Consider the following 19,445-nt stretch of genomic DNA (forward strand, 5'->3'; position numbering starts at 1 on the left):
CTGAGTCCTGTCATTGGTTAATCTAATCTCCTGAGCCGGGAATCCGTCTCCATGAGGAGACTCTCCATGAGGAGTCTGTCTCCAAGAGGAATCAGATCCATGAGGAGTTTGTCTCCAAGAGGGGACTCTCCATGAGGAGACTGAGTTAGAGAGAGAGAGAGAGAGAGAGAGAGAGAGAGAGAGAGAGAGAGAGAGAGAGAGAGAGAGAGAGAGAGAGAGAGAGAGATCGTAGTTGGTGGCCCCCCATGGAGTTCCTCTGCTAGCATAACGTTGGGTGTCTGTGTTCAGACACAGCAGTCGGATAGGATTACTGTTTGTGTCATCAAAGGGATGTACGAATAATGTGATGTACAATATTTATAAGAGTAATCTTTGTAACAATAACGGTTTGTCAGGGAAGATTGTGGCTGAGCTCCTCCACCGAGGAGCCCCCCCCCCCCTTCATAGACTCCCTTGACTATCCTACATCCACTCGGATCAAACCTACTATTAGTTTGTCGCTCTGTGGACCTATCAGAGTTCACCTGGTTGGGGTCTCACCTGGTTGTGGTGCTCGATGCCCATGCTGATGGTGTTGATGAGGATGGCCATCATGATGCCGCGGCTGAAGTACTTGCTTTCCACGATGCCCCACAGCTTCCTTCTCATCTCGTCCCAGAGGTCCTTGAGGCGCCCCAGGCAGGTCCTCCTACTCCTCCGCCTCCTCCTCTTGGGTCTCACCCGCCCCCTCCCCCCTCTGGCTCCTCCCCCCCCGGCCTCCCCCTCTCCCTCTCTGGTTTCCTCCAGCTGGTTCTGCTCCTTCTCCGTCCCCTCCACCGGCTCCTCCTCCTCCTCCTCCTCCCCATTGGCCGAGTCACCCGCCGCGCCGGCCCCCTCTTTGAGTGACAACGCACACAGGGGGCAGTCCTCGGGCTGGGGAGAGACGGAGAGGGGGACGGGGGAGTGGGGCAGCGGGGGTGGGCTGCCCTGGTCCGGGGTGGGGCGGGGCTGGTGAGGACAGGGAGACGCTGCGGGGAGACAGAGAGACAGTGAGAGAGAGGCAGATGGACAGACGGACAGAGAGAGAGAGAGAGAGAGAGAGAGAGATGGAGAGAGAGAGAGTGAGAGGGAGGGAGGCAAACAGACTCAAATCATCGGCCATCGTGGAAACACACATTCAGCCACAGATTGAACACTGGGGAAACACATCTTCTAGGGTGTCTTTATCTGGTCCAATGTTGATGACGAGTGATGCTACAGCAGCACAAGAAGGTGTACGAGTACACTGGTACCGCCATCGCTAAGAGTAAGTAAACAGTACTTAGCATTGTGTAGCTTCTTGCCCTAGGTATCTCTGTGGGTTAACCTAGTGATGTTTAGTGCTTGGCACTTGGTTCTATGAACACCCTTACTGTTCCCACAGAGATATATTGTTGTTTCTCTTTCTTCTGAAAAACGTACTTATTGGAAGTCGCTCTGGATAAAAGCGTCTCAAACACCTTGAAGGTAAACATAACTATGGTCCGTCCAGACGTCTGCCCCCAAGGCCTCCATACTCACGTCTGAGCTGCTTGGAGTGGCGCCGCCCCCCGTTGACATTCCCACCGCTTCCTCCTCCTCCTCCTCCTCCTCTGCCCGCACAGCCCCCGGCGCGGCGGTTGTTGCGGGCCCCGGTGGGCGGCGGGGGCTGGCCCCTCAGTGTGTAGTAGAGTGCGGATGAGCGGCGGCGGGCCTTCCGCAGCACGTGGCAGACGAGCTGGAAGAGTTCCTCGTAGCAGTCACCTGGCTCGGCCAGGCTGGCCAGCGTGGAGGAAGACAGGCACGCCGCGCGCTGCTCCTGCATCAGCTGGTGCTCGCGCTGCTTGGTCTCAGAGAACTGGGTGGCGATCACCACCAGACACAGGTTGATCATGAAGAAGGAGCCGATCTGGAGAGAGAGAGAGAGAGAGAGAGAGAGAGAGAGAGAGAGAGAGAGAGATCACCAACAGACACAGGTTGATCATGAAGAAGGAGCCGATCTATAGAGAGAGAGAGAGAGAGAGAGAGAGAGAGAGAGAGAGAGAGAGAGAGAGAGAGAGAGAGAGAGAGAGAGAGATAACCACCAGACACAGGTTGATCATGAAGAAGGACCCGATCTGGGGGAGAGAGCGAGAGGGTCAGAGGGAGAGAAGAGGGAGGGAGATGGAGCGAGAGAGGGAGATGGAGCGAGAGGGAGATGAAGGGCTGGGTGCAGAGAATGGAGGAAGATAGAGACAGCTAGAGAGACAGAAGCTGTGTTCGAAATCGTTCCCTATACACTCGTTCCCTATTCCCTATATAGTGTACATGATATAGTGCACTATATAGGGAATAGGGAACGAGAATTCGGACACTACGCTTAACATTTCTAAACGTCATTTGCGTCAGTAAATGCGCCGGGTATTTGTGCGACGCAGACAGATGCGCCCACATCATGTAAACAAACCGGGCACTCACGACGAAAGCTGGAGGTTGTATTGATGTTGAATGTTACATTTCCTTGTTTAATTAATTTTGAATGTTAAATATTCTATTTTAAATCCCAAATAAATTGTTGACATTTCTAAAAGAAAGCCGGAGGCTCGCATTAAATGTATTCGTTTTCGCGGTTATTCGGCTTCTTCTTCTCCCCTGGAAAAAATACAACCGCATTGCATTGTGGTATACCGGAGTAACATGTAGGGAACATCGTATGTACCCTATTTTAAGTCCACTATATAGTGCCCTATATAGTGGACCACTGAGAATTCGAACACCCTACAAAATGGCGTGCACCCTATTTAGTGCACTACATCCATGATAGGGAACGATTTCGACCACAGCTAGAGAAAGACAGAGAAAGACAGAGAGGGACATTTAATTTTTGTTACATTTAATTTAATCTAAATAAGTGTACTTCAGAAGGTGTACGTTAAGCCGGTCAGTGTTGAGGTCGTTCCCAGTAGTTCATATCCTCACTGAGACGCTTCAGTCGGAGGAGCGAGGTGAGGTATACGGTCGTTAAGGTGGTGCTGATCAGGGCGGTCTAGAAGGGCATCCAACCCGGGATCCCTCAGAGAGTCAATCACACAGACGGCCTCCTTCTGCTCCAACGCTGATCTCTCTAATTAATGAGCTGTGACCTTTGTGTGGTTGTAATGGAGACACAGGCAGGTCGTTAGGGCTCAAAGCCACCGGACCAGTACTCTGCTGATTGGCTGAGTGCTGCGCCGCGTGGCGGTAGTGTCTGAGACGCTCTGAACACAACCACTGCGGGACAGAAGCTCCTCAGTGAGGCCAATGTTATAACGTGAACAAGAAACACCCCCAGGCGAGGAGAGGAGCAGTGAGTATGGACGTACTTACAGTAAAACATCCTCATCCATACATAAAGATGTGAGATGCAGTCACGCATGAGTAAAGCCAAGTAGAACACCAACGCTCTCTGGGGTTGGAGAGAGCACTGCTGCTAGCCTGGTGCTAGCCTGGCTAGCTACCGCTGTGCCAATACGCCCCAAGCGCTTTTAGACGCCAAGACATCCCCTCACTGACACCACCCTGCTAATCCTCAGCCTCTCCCTTCTCACCTGTCTGTCTGTCTGTCTGTCTGCCTGTCTGTCTGTCTGTCTGTCTGTCTGTCTGGGTCTCAATTCATTTCAATTCAATTCAAAAAGGTTTTATTGGAATATTTTTTAGTGCAATTTAATAAAAATGACAGTATATCGTATAAACAGATAAATTAAATATACACTCTTAATACACAGTATTTACCATATGGAGGATGTGTGCAATATAGCAATTATTGTGGAAAGAGTGAGTCCAGGGGGATGAGTCTGTTTATGGGGAGTTTGAGGTCCTTCTCTCATCACCACAGGTCTCTCTCTCTCTCTGTCTGTATGTGCCTTTCTCTCTCAGTTTGTGTCCGTCTCCCTCTCTGTCTGTGTCTCTCTCTCTGTGTCTGTGTCTCTCTCTCTCTCTCTCTCTCTCTCTCTCTCTGTCTGTGTCTCATATTGATACTAATAATGACAAAGTAATCTTCACTGTTAGAATCCTTCAGTCATTTGGGTCAACATGATGGATGTAATGAGGGGTGGAGAGAGAGAGAGACAGAGAGAGAGAGAGAGAGAGAGAGAGAGAGAGAGAGAGAGAGAGAGAGAGAGAGAGAGAGAGAGAGAGAGAGAGAGAGAGAGAGAGACGAATAGAGAGAGAGAAAGAGAGAGAGAGAAACACAGAGAGGGACTTTGACTTTTAATAGTACTTTTATTTCATTACATGTGATACCTCAAAAAACATACATCATCTCTCCCTTTTATTAAGTCAAACCAAAAGGATCAAAACTAAAAACATTGTCTTAAAACTGGAAAGAGATTCCATCAGTGGAGTTCACTGAGCATATGACACCACCGATGCACCACCGCTGGTTGAAACACAAAAACTCATCAGTCATTTTATAGTATGCAAAATCAGCTGCCACCCTGGTCCTGACCATCACTTTAAACACCCCCACTAAATCCTTCCCATTGCCCTCCTCCTTCTCAGTCTTGTGGGTTTTACAGATGGCCAGCTTTGCCTGGCCGAGAAGGAAAAATTGCCAGTGTACATTTTCCTTTTCTCTCCTTACTGTACTTCACTGAAAATACTAACAGATACTGATTGAACAGAAACCCAAGTTTCCCCAACAATGTCTGCAGAAAAGAAAAGAAAGGTAACAATCTTGAGCATTCAGTAAAAAAATTAAAACCGTGTCTGAGGCTGGGCAGAAAGGGCAGGCTGGCATGACGTCGGGGTTGAACCTTGAGACAAAACGATTAGTGGGGATGGCCAAGTGAAGGACACGCCACTGCAAGTCCCCCACTCTTTTGGAGGTGGGAGGCTTGTACATCAATCGCCATGTGGGAGAGATGTCCGGTGGAACTGTCCATGTTCCCGCCACTTGGTGTCTAGACGACTGGCCAGCTGCTTGAAAAACAGGGATTTGCTGCATATGTGATAGAGTGACTTTCGGTCAACTGAGGCAAAAACTAAATCAGTAAGACCATTAAAGATCAGCAGGTGTCCCTCTCCTCTAGATACACATTTGGGAGAATCGGAAGATCAGGGAAAACCACACGTTCTTGTATTCCTACTACCACGCTATTTGCTGCAGCACCGGGAGCGAGACTCTGAGCCTGCCCAACAGGTCAGCCACCAGGCGCAGAGACCTCAGTCCAGTCTGGGCACTGACCTCCCGTGCCAACTACCACCTTCCGTTCTCACGGTCTATCAGGTGTCCCAACTTAGTCATGCCTGCTCCCATAATAGCAGAGATCAAGCTATCCCCAACTCTCTCCTGGGTGGGCATGAAAAAAAAAAAGGGGCCTATTCTGTACCATAATGTTCCTCTGGTTTTTCTAGACACAGTTAGAATATTTCATTCTTCCAGGACAGATTCATAGAAAAAGTAGACATGAAACCCTTGTATCCATCGATCGTCAACAGAAATTATTTTCTGTCCAGGGTCAAAGCCCTAACGCAATGCATCACTGACCGCGCAAAGGAAACCCAAAGCACACTGTCGGGCGCATAGAGGAGACATTGAGCCATCTGTAGTCTCATAGAAGAGACCTTACTTGCGAGGTGAATCAGTCCCTGCCCTCCGTCAGCCACTGGCAGGGACAAAACCCCCGGGGCCAGCCAATGATACCCATCCCAAAATAAATGTACAAAAGTCTTCTGGAGCATACAGAGGAGGGAGACAGGGGGATCAACTACGAATGCTCTGTGCCACAACATCGATGCCACCAGGTTTTTGACTACCAGCACCCGCCCTCTATACGAGAGCTGTGGTAATATCCTCCTCCACCGTTGCAACCAACCTGCTTTCTTCTTTTCCATCCCCTCCCAGTTCTTTTCCATATATCCAAAAGTTCCTAGATATACCCCCAAAAACTTAAAGCCATCCAAATTCCAGACGCAACTTTGTGGCAAAATCGGTGGTGTCGAGTCCTGCCAGTCTCCAATTAAAAAGGAAGAACATTTCTCCCAGTTAATCTTAGCAGACGCAGCTCTTGGGTTGGTTTGTAAAACCTGAGAGAGCACTTTCACATCCTCCTGCAACTGCAGAATCACTGTTACATCATCCGCATAGGCTGTAAGTGACACGGTAGGAGCCTGTGAAATCCCTGGTGCAGCGACGGTGCTTAGCATTACAAGGAGAGGTTCAATAGAGATAGCATAAAGAAGCCCAGAGAGGCCACACCCCTCCCCTCACCCCTCCAGGTCTGGTGAGTGAGCCTTTAATTTTAAGGATGCTAAAAATGTCTTTATACATCAACTTGATGAGGCCTATCAAAACTGGACCAAACCCATAAGCCTCTAAAGTCCTAAAGAGAAAGTCATGGTCGACCCGATGAAAAGCCTTCTCCTGGTCTAAGGAGAGAAGGCCCAGGTTCAGATTATGTTAGGCTGCTGTGGTTATGATGTCACGAGCCAGAAACAGGTTATCAAAAATCGATCGATTTGGAATGCTGTATGTTTGATCACTATGGACCACTGAGCCTACTACAGCCTTCAACCTATTGGTGAGTGCTCTGGAGAAGATCTTTGTGTCCACGCATAGGAGAGAGACAGGGCGCCAAGGACTGCCCTACGACAACTTAAAGGTAGACTTCCCTGTCCAATAGACTCCTGGAGGATGGTATGAAGGTCTGGCCCAAAAAGAGACCAGAATGCCTTATAGAACTCCCCAGACAGACCATCCAATCAGGTGTCCGGCCAGAGTTGTGTTGTTGTACTGCCTGGTTGAGCTCACTGTAGGAAAGGGAGTGCTCTAGTATCAGGGCCTCCTCCTCTCCTAATCATGGTAAATCTTGCAGGAGCTCATCCCCCGCAGATTTATCACAATCCTTAGCTCTAAACAGATATTCATAAAACAACAACGAAAGTGACCTGATGTCTGCTGGGTCACTTGTCTCTCTTCCACCAGGGAGCTTGAGACACTGCATGTGTTCAGTATTTGGTGTCCGCTTCTCTAGTCCAAAAAATAAATTAGTGGGATCATCCATGTCTGCATAAAGCCAAAAGCGGGCTCTCACTAGTGCCCCCTCCCCCCTATCCTCCAGAAGTCTCCTAAGCTGCAACTTATTCTGATTTAAATAGGTCTCAAACCCTGCTATATCCCTACCACTGGCCTTAGCAGATATAAATAAGATCTCTAAGAAGCTTCAAGTTTCGACTTTACAGCTCGGTGGAATTTGCTGTGTATTGTTGACAAAACAATCTGATTTGGACTTTCCCAAAGTCCCACCACTGTGTTAGGGACTCGGGTCGTGCTTTCTCCACCCTCAAGGTCTCCCAAAAAAAGTTGAAAGAACTCACAAACCCCTGATCTTGAAGTAGCCTAATGTTAAAATGCCAGTATGGGCTTTTTGGCTTCAATGGTGTGGTGGCAATTGACACAGTGACATAGTGATGGTCAGACAGGCCCATAGGGTGATACTGCTCTTAAAAAAAGTCCCATATCCTGTTTTCTAACATAAATATGGTCTTGCCTTGCCCCTGATAATATGTTTATATTTGTTTTTAACCAGGTGTACTGCCTAGAACCTGGAAACCCCTCTCCCCACACATCCACAAGGCCATGATAAGCTACCAAAGCTCTCAGCTCATTGGCTGATTGAGGATGAGGCTCATCGTGGTTCCGATCCAAAGTGTGGTCCAGTGTGGAGTTAAAATCCCCGCTTAGAATAAGTACATTATCTGGGGGGCAGCTTTTCAATGCGTTTGACAGCGCTTTCAAGAAACCACATCTCTCCTGGCCTTCGCACGGAGTGTACATGTTATGTAAAGAAAAAGCCATTCCATCTAAGGAGGCATCAACCCTATGTAGGCGTCCTGATAATAATGCTCACATGAGACATACCTTGCCAAGGTAGACCAGGGGAGAGAAGAGTAGCTACACCAGCACTAACACTAGAGCCATGACTCAAGTACACTGGTCTTTTCCATTCCAATTCCCACTGTGGCTAATTATCTTGGTCGGAGTGACACTCTTGTAAAAAAACAACAGAGGAATGTTTCAGGTTAATATATTTCACTAGTGCTGCTATTTTCTTTGCATTTCTACAGCCATTGATATTGAGGTTCCCAAGAAAAAAGGTGGCCATAAAGATGGTAAGAAAACCTAACCCTAACAAAAAGATACTCATTAGGTAGTACCGTGGATTTAAAACGACTGCTTACTTCAGCCCTTACTGTACTCAGCAGTTTCTTGATGCAGAAACGCTTCTGTATAGTAAGCTCTGTCAAAGTGGCATTCCTTAAAGCCGCAGTAGAGGAGAGGGGAAACAGATTATAGTCAGGGAAGAAAGATGTAAGGCTTATCTTACGCTGACCCTTTGTGTTGTCCAGGAATTTGCTTACCCTTCTGAACAAACTTCCCCAGAACATCCACACTTTCCCCCTCTACCGGCTGCTGCACATTCTCCATGGTAACTTCCTGGTATTCATTCAAATCGATTTCAGATTCATCTCCAAAGAGAAACTGCGCCCAGTTTTCGCCCCCGCCTGGCTCCCACTGCTCTTCGCTTTGCGTTTGCCGCTGCTCCGCTCTGGTTGGCTGGATGGTTTCAGCTGCAGCAGACACGGCGATCTCTCGGTCCTCATCAGCTGCGCTGGTCAGTCGCTGCTGAGGTGTTGGGGAAAACTGTATGTCCTGCCACCTGAACGTCCTCTGGGCTCCAGCACTAGAAGGACCGGATGTCTGGGAGTCCACAACATGTCCCGATGGTGTTTGTTCGGGACCGGGTGTCTGTAAATCCAACCCAGTCTCACGGAAATACGTGACACTCTCATGTCATTTAATCTATTCATTCGTTCCAAAAATCACAAATTACATGGCAACGTCTGCTCGCGACACTGAGGCATCGTCACAGAATTTCTTTCACATAGAGCTATAAATAAACAAAACAATAGATGGCTAGATAAAATCAACATTAAGACATAGGCCTACAATTCTAAATAGAAGAGATGAAGCAGCTACCTTTTTCTCCATTGCGGTTTGCCTACAGAGCAGCGCACCTGCATTAAATATATCCGTGAATTGTCATAATTTCTCAGAATCAAAAGGTGAAAGTAGAAACGGGTTGCCAAAAGCTGTCATATTGTTAGTTATCACAGACAATTTTTCTGTGTTTCTTGGAACAAATGAGAAAAATAAACAATAAATTATCTGTAGGCCTACGGAGCTCCTTAAGTGACATTAGGTACTTGAGTTTGAAATTTGTGCTTTTTGGCACAAAAGAAAAACAAATGTCGTGTCCCAGATCACGAATGAATAGATTAAATGACATGATAGTGTCACGTATTTCCTTGAGACTGGGTGGGTAAATCCACAACAGGTCCCGGTGGTCTTGGTGCGGGACCGGGTGTCTGTAAATCCGCAACAGGTCCCGGTGGTGCTGGTGCAGGACCAGGTGTCCGTAAAACCGCAACAGGTCCCGGCAGTGTTGGTGCGGGAACGGGTGTCTGTAAATCCGCAACAGGTCCCGGTGGTGCTGGTGCAGGACCAGGTGTCCGTAAAACCGCAACAGGTCCCGGCATTTTTGGTGCGGGAGCGGGTGTCTGTAAATCCGCAATAGGTCCCGGTGGTGTTGGCGCGAGACCGGGTGTCCGAGGTCCCGGTGGCCTTATCGGTGCCATTTGTTTCCAGTATCCTCTCCAAAATCTAATTTTCGAAATACATGGATACATTGGAGAGAAGGTCCCGGTGTTCTTGGCATGGGACGATAGAGGCAGAACAACAAATGAGTCCATATTAACAAGCACTTCCCGGATCAATTTATCCACCATCGCGGTTTCAGATAAGAAAACCACAATCGCTTTATTAATGCGGGAGGCAGATCTGATGTTCTTTCCACCACCAACTACTTCGCACATCGCCAATAAACCATACTCCACCGTGGTGAAGTCAGTTTGATGTTGGATATTCGACAGATGTTCGGATATTCATTTCCTATGGAAAAATGCTTTTTGCTCAATAGCTTCCGATTTATTGGACACCCCAGACCAATGTAGACCTGTTCTACTATGTGGTACTAACAAGACACACCTAATTAAAAATTCATATTTTGCACCTCCTATTTTATGATTTTTTTTTAAGAATCCCATTAATTTCCTATGGAAAACGGCTTTTTGCTCAATAGCGTCCGAGTTATGGGAACCAGACACCCAAGACCAATGCAGAACTGTCCTGCTATGTGGTACTAACAAGACACACCTCATTAAAAATTCATATTTTGCACTTCCTATTTCATTTGAATTTTAAAAAATCCCTTCATTTCCTAAGAAAAACGGCTTTATGCTCAATAGCTTCTGAGTTATGGGAGACAGACACCCCAGACCAATGCCGACCTGTCCTGCTAGGTGGTACTAACAAGACACACCTCACGAAAAATTCATATTTTGCACCTCCTATGTATTTATTTATTATTAAGAATCCCATTAATTTCCTAACGCCTTTTTGGTCAATAGTTTCCGAGTTATGGCACCCAAGACACCCCATACCAATGCAGACCTGTCCTGCTATGTGGTATTAACACTAGAGCTGTGTTGAAAAAAATCGATTTTCCGATTTTTAATCGATTCGCATATTAATGACCGATTATCGATTCGTACGTCCAAAGATCGATTTTCTTTTAATTAAAAAAAAAAAAAAAAAATTAGAATTTTATAATTTTATATAAAAATTTATATTTTATATATTCATGGGAAATATTCATGGGATTCCCCTGAACACTTAGGGTGCTGCATATTCTTGAAAACAAATCTTGAGTGTGGTTTTAGAACAGATTTGAACATGCTCATATAGACGCCATTCATGCTTTACAGTTTAAAATTGTTCTGTTCTTATGTTCGCACTTTAAAGAAAAATGCTCAACGTTTACATTTTATACTTCCAGTTTCAGTACTTCTCAGTTTATTAAGTGTGAGCAGTTTTAAAATAAAAATGCTTTTGGTAGCAACCGCTTTTGGGTGAATTCTTAATTATTTTCAAGCATAATAATAATGCACTGGTTAGTGTCCCAGTAGGAATCCACTGTTGCAGATATAGTCACCTCAATGATGTCCTCCATTTATTGTCCTGAATTATCCTTTCTTGAAGGGTAGATTGACCCTTAAACCTTTTCATCAGTCTTCCAGCCATCAGTAACTACCAATACTTGTAAGATTTGCTGTTTAATATTGATATAATACTAGTTTTAATATGTTGCTCCTCTACACAGTCATGAAGTGAAGGAAACGGTTCAAATACATTTTTCATTTTTAATAACATTAACCCCCGGATCGAATCGAAATCGGATCGAATCGGAAATCAGATCAAAATCGATCGGATGGAATCTGAGAAAATCGGAAAAAAAATCGATTCTGAAACTTAAAAATCGGAATCGTAATTCGATTCTTGAAATTTGAATCGAAACCCAGCTCTAATTAACACGACACACCTCATTAAAAAAATCCTATTTTGCACTCCTCCTAACCCTAACCTTAATTATTTTCATTTTTTTTAAGAAATCCCCATTCATTTTCATTATGAAAACTTTTTTTCGCTCAATAGCTTTCCGAGTTATGGGACCCAGACACCCCAGACACACCTCACTAGAAATTCAAATTTTGCAACCACCTATTTTATTTGAATTCTTGAAGAATCCCATTCATTGCCTATGAAAAGAGGCTTTTTGCTCAATAGCTTCCGAGTTATGGGTCCCAGACAACCCCAGACCAATGAGAATCTGTTCTGCTAAGTAGCACTAATAAGACACACCACACTATATGTCTTGCAGGCCATTTTCCCCAAAATTGCAATGCGCTTAGTGTCTGTAGATCATTTGGTTAAATGATTATAGTTGTTCATTATGAGCCACCGGAGCCACCGTACTGTGTGCCTCATCCAATCAGAATGCCCGGCGGGCTAGTTTCCCCTTTACTTCCTCTTTGTATCGCAGTTTATTGAACGCTTGGATTAAATGCACCCGTTTAACTCGGTGTGATCCTTGACTCATACCAACCAGTAAGAACGTTCTACACGGTTCAGAAGCGAGTACTGACGTTTTTTTTTCCTTTTTTCTCCGTCATCGTTGAACAACCTGTTGGATTTAACCGTGCTAGCGTAGCTATCACCAGTTAAGAACGTTGGTTTTTCCTTCTGCCGACGTGATGGCGGAAAGCCTTTGAAAAGGATGAAGGATTTGTCACAATGCAACATAAACGGCAAGTCCACCGAGATGAAGTAGATACAGGAGCAAAATGCAATGTGATGTCACTCAGCACTTTCAAAAGACTCAATAATGGCGAACAACTTGTACAGCAGAAGAAAGCAGTTAGCCTTGTTGCATATGGAGGCACAAGAATTGAGACAAGTGGCATCGCCACACTGCAGTGCTGCTTAAAGGAGCCGAACCACTCATTGCCGTTTTTCATTGTGGACATAGCAGTGCAACCACTGCTACGATTTCATGCACGCATTGACATGGGGGGTTGTGAAAATTAGTCCAGACGTCCACCAGATCAGCGTGGAAAGCAACATGGATTTCAGCTCACAGACGTTCCTGCAGTACAAAGACCTTTTCAGCAAGGAATTAGGAGAACTCCCAATCACATATTCCATGACCTTGGATCCCAGCATACAGCTTATGGTCCGTCCAGCTCACCGCATCTGTCGCAATGCAAGAAAGAGTTAAAGCTGAACTTGAACGCATGCAAAGCATAGTTGTTATAACACTAGTCACAGAACCAACCGAATGGTTGTCGTCCATGGTAGCGAGAAATCAGACTTTGTATCAATCAAGACCTCAACACCGCATTGAAAAGACCCCACCACCCAATGCGAAGCGTGGAAGAGGTGGTAGCGCAAATGTCTGGGGCAACAGTTTTTTCTGTTCTGGATGCAAAGAACTCTTTCTGGCAGATACGTCTCGACAAGAAATCATCACTGCTGACCAACATTCAGCACCCCATTTGGGGGGCTACAGATTCCTTCGATGCCCTTTGGCATTAATTTCTGCCAGTGAAGTATTTGCAGCGCTCCATGGAACAACTGGTTGCGGGTACCCCTGCTCAGTCATCGTCGATGACATCATCATAGGAGGCCGCGGAGTGGCTGAACACGACGCCAACTTGAGAAAAGTGCTCGAAAGGGCACGGAGATCAATCTCAGGCTAAACCCAGACAAATATAAATTTCGCCTGGACCAAAGTAGCCTATGTAGGCCACATCTTCACAAGCAATGGCCTAAAAGCGGACCCGTCTAAAACTGCAGCGATCAATGACATGCCAGTCCCCACGGATGTGACCTCACTACAACGCTTCCTGGGCATGGTCAACTACCTTAGCAAGTACATTCCAAATCTCAGCGACATTGCAGCGCCCCTTAGGCAACTCACCCGCAAAGAGAAAGCATGGTGCTGGTTTCAACAGCATCAGGAAGCCTTTGAGCTCCTCAATTCATGGCTGGCCAGCCCACCAGTACTGGCGTATTACAATGTCAAATACCCAGTTACACTGACCTGCGACGCGTCAGGTTATGGACTAGGAGCAGCATGCTTACAGAACGGCAGACCTGTAGCCTTTGCGTCGCGTGCTCTCACAGACACTGAGACACGATACGCTCAAATAGAAAAGGAGCTTCTAGCTGTTGTTTGCCAGCACAAAATTCAAAGACTATGTCTACGGAAGGCCCACAATCACAGAAACCGACCACCAGCCCTTGGTGACCATCATAAAAAAGCCCATTCATGCCGCTCCTGCCCGTCTCCAGAGAATGCTGCTTCGCCTGAAAAGTTACGACATCAACCTAATCTACAAAAAGCGCAAGCACATGTACCTGGCAGACACCCTCTCCAGAGCTCCCAGCTCACATGCACCGCAGAGCTCTGTTGAAAACAGTGACTACGAAGTCATGAGTGTGAGCTACATATCCTCAGCCCGCCTGGAAGCCTCAATCATTCAACACGGATGGCCCACCAGAGAAAGCCAACTCCAGCCTGCCATCAGCCATTTCTTTCCATACAGAGATGAGCTGACAGTGGAAGATGGCGTCGTCATGAAAGGCCATAAAGCGGTCATCCCCCAATCACTGCACAGGGAGTACATCAACATTGTGCACAAAGGCCACCCAGGTATTGAGGCAACAAAACGTAGAGCTAGAGGTGTAATCTTCTGGCCTGCTATGTCTAAGAACATTACAGAAGAGCTGCTCTCATGTGCAGTGTGCAATAGCACAAAGTCGCATCAGCGAAAAGAGCCTCTCCAACTCCACCCTGTTCCAGATCTGCCATGGTCCACAGTGGCTGCAGACATTCTTGATTGGCATGTGTGACGGCCCTCTGACTGTTATAGGTAACCTGGGCAAGATCCTCTGCTCCTCCCGAGGTCTCTCCTCTCAGGTGGTTCCAGATGGGCGGAGCTGCCCAATCAACACCAATCAGAGGGTGGCAGATAAAAGGCTCACCAGTCTACCCATGGATCTCTCCCTCTCCAGACCCATTATTTTTGGTTAAACTTTCTGTCTGTCAATAAATTATGGTTACTTTCCAGTTTAAACCTTGGTGTGTCTCCATATTTGTTATGGCCAAGAGCCGGGCCGTGACAAATTGGGGGCTCGTCCGTTTGAATCAGGTAGTGGTAAGTATTTTTTGTTGAACTCAAATCGATTGATTTCGGTTTTTGTTGATTGTGTGGCTCCCAGGTGCCTTGATTGGTAGGGGCACACTTGATTACTTGGGTGTACCTCCTGTGACGTTCCTTTGTTGAAGGAAAGGAGGTGTCACTTGTTGTTCTTGTTGTTAAATGAATTGATTCGGGTTGCCAAGAGGCTATAGGAAAGTGCACCGCTGTGTGTCGTGGTAAAGCCTTGATTGGCATTGGGGAGACACTCTGAGGTTTGTTAAGTTTAAATATTATTGATTAAATTAAACTTGGTCTACTTTGTTTTCTGCTCGGTGTCTGGACGAGAGAGGGGGAGCATTTGTTTTGTGCAACATTCAGGTAGTTTTCATTTATGCTTGATATGTAGCCTGGAGCAAGACGCAGTACTAGGACTCACCGTTGTGCAATTAAAATTGCGGGGCTTCCCTGTAAGGTTACGGCTTCATCCCTTTGGGTGTTGCTGAGCGCTACCAGTAGTGGTGTGGTGACCGCGGTTAGCAGCAGTTGTCTCGGGGGCACATCCATGTGCTTGGGGGGAGGCGCCAGCGTGCTGGTCTTCTTTCCCGATCCATGGGCTTCAGTGCGTAAGTACCCGCTGCCAGTAGCCACATGAAGACTAGGGTTGAGCTTAATACGATTTTTGTGTAGGTAGTTAGAGGGAACGCACCGTCTAAGAGGTGGTTAAGTGCCTCTAGTGAGCAGCGGAGAGTCTTGGTCTGCGCTCTTGGGTCCGTAGGCATTCTGCAGTCATGGCTGGCATAGAAACATTTTTTGATGCTCCATCTGAGGAGTTATTGGAACGATTTACAAAGGCTAAATTATTACAAATCGCTGAACATTATGGCGTTGCAATAACTGGAAAGAAAAAACAGGAGGTTAAGGAATGTCTCATAGCAAATCTGGAGAAAGATGACATTTTGCAAAGGTGCGCACAGGTTTTCTCTCCCAGTGTTGCAAAGGGGCTGCCTCCGCTTGTGTCGATAGATTTGGTTAGTGCGGGTAAACTCTCTGGTGATTCCGTGTTTGATGGGCATGGTTCACTTGAGTCTGGTGGTGCGTCCTCGCGTCCTTTTGATATTATTCGTAACCTGAGCCTTTTGCCCAAATTTAATGAAAGAGACCCGGACACATTTCTTTCTTTGTTCGAGCGTATTGCGGATACACGGGGTTGGCCCGTCACTGAGCGAACGTTTATGTTGCAGTGTGCTTTCACAGGAAAGGCTCAGGAGGCATACGCAGCACTGAGTAACACTGATAGCCAAAGTTATACCAAAGTTAAGGCTGCTGTGCTGAAGGTATACGAGTTGGTGCCAGAGGCATACCGTCAGCACTTCAGAAATTGGAGAAGAAGGAAGACGCAGTCACATTTAGAATTTGCACGTGACTTGGTGTTGCACTTTAATCGCTGGTGCACTGCTTCAGAGGTTGACAACTTTGAAAGTTTGTGCGACCTGATATTGCTTGAGCAGTTTAAGACTGCAGTTCCACAACAGATTGCTACTTATGTCGGTGAAAAGGAAGTTAAAACAGTTGCTGAAGCTGCTGCGCTAGCAGACGACTACACCTTGACGCACAAGGGTACGTTTGGAGAGCCTCGCCCTTATGTTGCTGACTCTGGGTTCAGGAGAAATATCCCTTTGTTTGATATGCAGCCTGCTGCTGGTCTAGGTAGAGTCGTCGGGTCAGTATACAGGAGTGATCATAGTGCACGGGAGGTTGACAAAGTTTGTAACTATTGTCGTAAAAAGGGACATTGGAGTCTGAGTGTTATGCACTCAGGCCAAGAAGTGGATCGAATGGTGCCCAGAACGGTTCGGAACCGCAAGGGGCCGGTCTGGCTGCCCCTGTGGTGAAACGGGTCGGTTATGTCACCCCAGAATCTGAACCATCACCCAAAACTCAGCCCTCCCCAGGTTTTGATTCTTATCTGCCATTCGTAACGGAAGGGTTTGTGTCTCTGTTGGAAGGTGACAACAAGGTTCCTGTGAAAATTTTGCGTGATACTGGTGCATTTGACACATTCATTGTAGCGTCAGTTCTGCCGTTTTCAGAAAACTCTGATACTGGTGACTTCATTCCAGTCCTTGGAATGGGCATGAACATTTTGAATGTTCCCCTACACAAGATAAGGCTCTTTTCTGATTTGTTCCAGGGTGAAGCGCAGGTGGGAGTTCGGCCAGCGTTACCAATTGAAGGAGTCACAATGATATTGGGTAATGGTTTGGTTGGTGCGCGTGTTTGGGCTGATGTGCCGTTTGGGCTGATGTGCCGTTGTGGTAGCGTCAGTACCGCTGGTTAAAAGCAGGCCTGATGATAGCGAAAGGGAGTTTTCCCGAGGTGTTCACTGCTTGTGCAGTCACCCGTGCGATGCGCCGTGCAAACGATGTTAAAAAAGTGGATGATGACCCAGAAACTGTCAGGTTATCCTTGTCTGATTTTCCTTTGGCTGTCTCTCACGGTGACCTGGTGAGAGAGCAGCAGGTGGACCCTTCTCTGAAGCCTCTGTTTGTGAGGGCTCTCCCTGCTGCTGGTGCGAGGGACAGTGCACAGGCATACTTCGTTCATGATGAGGTTCTTGTGAGAAAGTGGGTGCCACATGGTCCTGATTTTGTTGGAGATCCTATTTTCCAGATTGTCGTGCCTTCCAAATTTCATAGTGTGGTTTTGCAAGTGTCACATGACGAGTGTGGACACATGGGTGTCCGTAAAACATATGATCGCATTTTGCGTTATTTTTTTTGGCCTCGTCTAAAGAGGGATGTGGCTTCGTATATTAAAACTTGCCATACGTGTCAGTTGACCGGAAAACCGAATCAGAGCATAAAGCCTGTTCCTCTCTGCCCAATTATGGCAATTGGTCAACCGTTTGAGCATCTCATTATTGACTGTGTTGGTCCCCTACCGCGTTCGCGTTCGGGTGCAATCTATCTGTTGACAGTGATGTGTCAGAGCACTAGGTATCCGGCAGCATACCCATTACGCACCATCACTACTAAGTCGGTAGTGCGTGCCCTGACTCAGTTCATCTCCATATTTGGAATCCCCAAAGTCATTCAATCAGACCAAGGTTCTAACTTTTCCTCTCATCTGTTTGCACAGGTTTTGAAACAACTCCGGGTGAAACATAACAAGGCGTCAGCCTACCACGCGCAGAGTCAAGGAGCTCTTGAGAGGTTCCACGCCACGTTCAAGTCTTTACTCCGTGCGTACTGTACTCAGTTAGACGGAGACTGGGAAGAGGGGTTACCGTGATTGATGCTGGGGGCTAGGGAGGTAAGTCAGGAAAGTACAGGCTTTAGCCCAAATGATCTGGTGTTTGGACACACAGTGCGTGGCCCTTTGGCAGTCTTGCAGGACGATTGGAAGAATTCTGAGCCACCTAAAAACTTGCTGCATTATGTAAATGGATTCAGGAATAGGCTATATGCTGCTGGAGAGCTAGCAAAAGAGAAACTTGCAGGCGCCCAACATAAAATGAAGCGTCTTTATGACCGTATATCCGAGCAACGCACGTTTTCCCCGGGTGATCAAGTTCTCGCTCTGCTGCCTTTGGTCGGTTCCCCCTTTCAGGCTAAATTTACTGGTCCACATACAGTTGTAAAGAAAGTTTCAGACCAAAACTATTTGATTGCCACGCCTTTGCGTAGGAAACCTAACCAACTCTGTCATATTAACCTACTGAAGACTTATTACGATCGTGTGTCCTCTCCAGTATGCCCCCGTCCGGCGTGTTTGGCTAATGCAGTCCTTGTGGACTCCATCCCTCATGCGGTGGCAGAGCTTGAGGAGGATGGGTTGTCCACTCCTGACCAATCCCTGTTAAATGGTAGGTTGAAAAATTCGGAATCACTTGTTAACCTTGACAGCTCGTTGCGCCATTTGGGGGAGGTTGAACGCACTCAGCTTATAACCCTCATCCATAATTATCCATCTCTTTTTGGTGATACTCCTTCACGTACAACTTTAATCGAACATGATATTGATGTAGGTCATGCAAGGCCCATTCGTCAACGTTTTTATAGGGTGAATCCTGAAAAACGTAAGCAGATGGATTCGGAAATAAAATATATGCTCGAAAATAACATTGCAGTTCCGTCATCGTCCAGCTGGGCGTCTCCATGTTTGACGGTTCCAAAACCTGATAATACGCCAAGATTTTGCACAGACCTGCGCAAGGTTAATAACGTGACAAAGCCAGATTCATACCCACTTCCACGTATGGATGATTGCATAGACCAAGTTTCCTCTGCAACGTTTATTTCAAAATTTGATTTGTTGAAAGGATATTGGCAGGTGCCATTGTCCGAGAGGGCTCGAGAAATATCAGCTTTCATAACTCCTTCCGACCTTTTGTTCCCACACAGTGATGCCGTTTGGTTTGAGAAATGCTCCAGCCACGTTTCAGCGTTTAATGAACATGGTTGTGCGTGACCTGGAGGGCTGTGCAGTGTATTTAGATGATGTTGTCATCTACTCTGACAACTGGGAAACTCACTTGCAGCGTATCGATGCTTTATTCGGCCGATTGGCTGACGCGTGCTTCCCAGTCAATCTAGCGAAATGCGAGTTTGCAAAGGCGTCGGTGACCTACCTCGGACGACTGGTCGGACATGGTACAGTGTCGCTGTTGCGTGCCAAAGTAGAGGCTATAGACATGTACCAAAGACCCACAACCAAAAAAGAGCTGCAGCGATTTTTTGGCCTTGTGGGTTATTACCGCAGTTTCTGTAGGAATTTTTCCACTGTCGTTACCCCTCTCACTAATTTGTTGAGAGGTGATGCTAAAT

General features: G+C 46.8%; 1 protein-coding gene across 1 annotated transcript in view; it reads right to left on the reverse strand.

Annotated features, from left to right (window-relative positions):
- Window positions 1–19,445, reverse strand: part of LOC115556964 (voltage-dependent T-type calcium channel subunit alpha-1I-like) — a 204,845-nt gene that overhangs the window by 82,449 nt on the left and 102,951 nt on the right. Inside the window, 2 exon segments of the mRNA XM_030374435.1 lie at window positions 541–1,007; window positions 1,540–1,906. Of these exon segments, the coding sequence (XP_030230295.1) occupies window positions 541–1,007; window positions 1,540–1,906 (834 nt within the window).

This window comes from Gadus morhua, chromosome 2 (genome assembly GCF_902167405.1).
Source record: "Gadus morhua chromosome 2, gadMor3.0, whole genome shotgun sequence".
In the NCBI taxonomy this organism is placed as follows: domain Eukaryota; kingdom Metazoa; phylum Chordata; class Actinopteri; order Gadiformes; family Gadidae; genus Gadus; species Gadus morhua.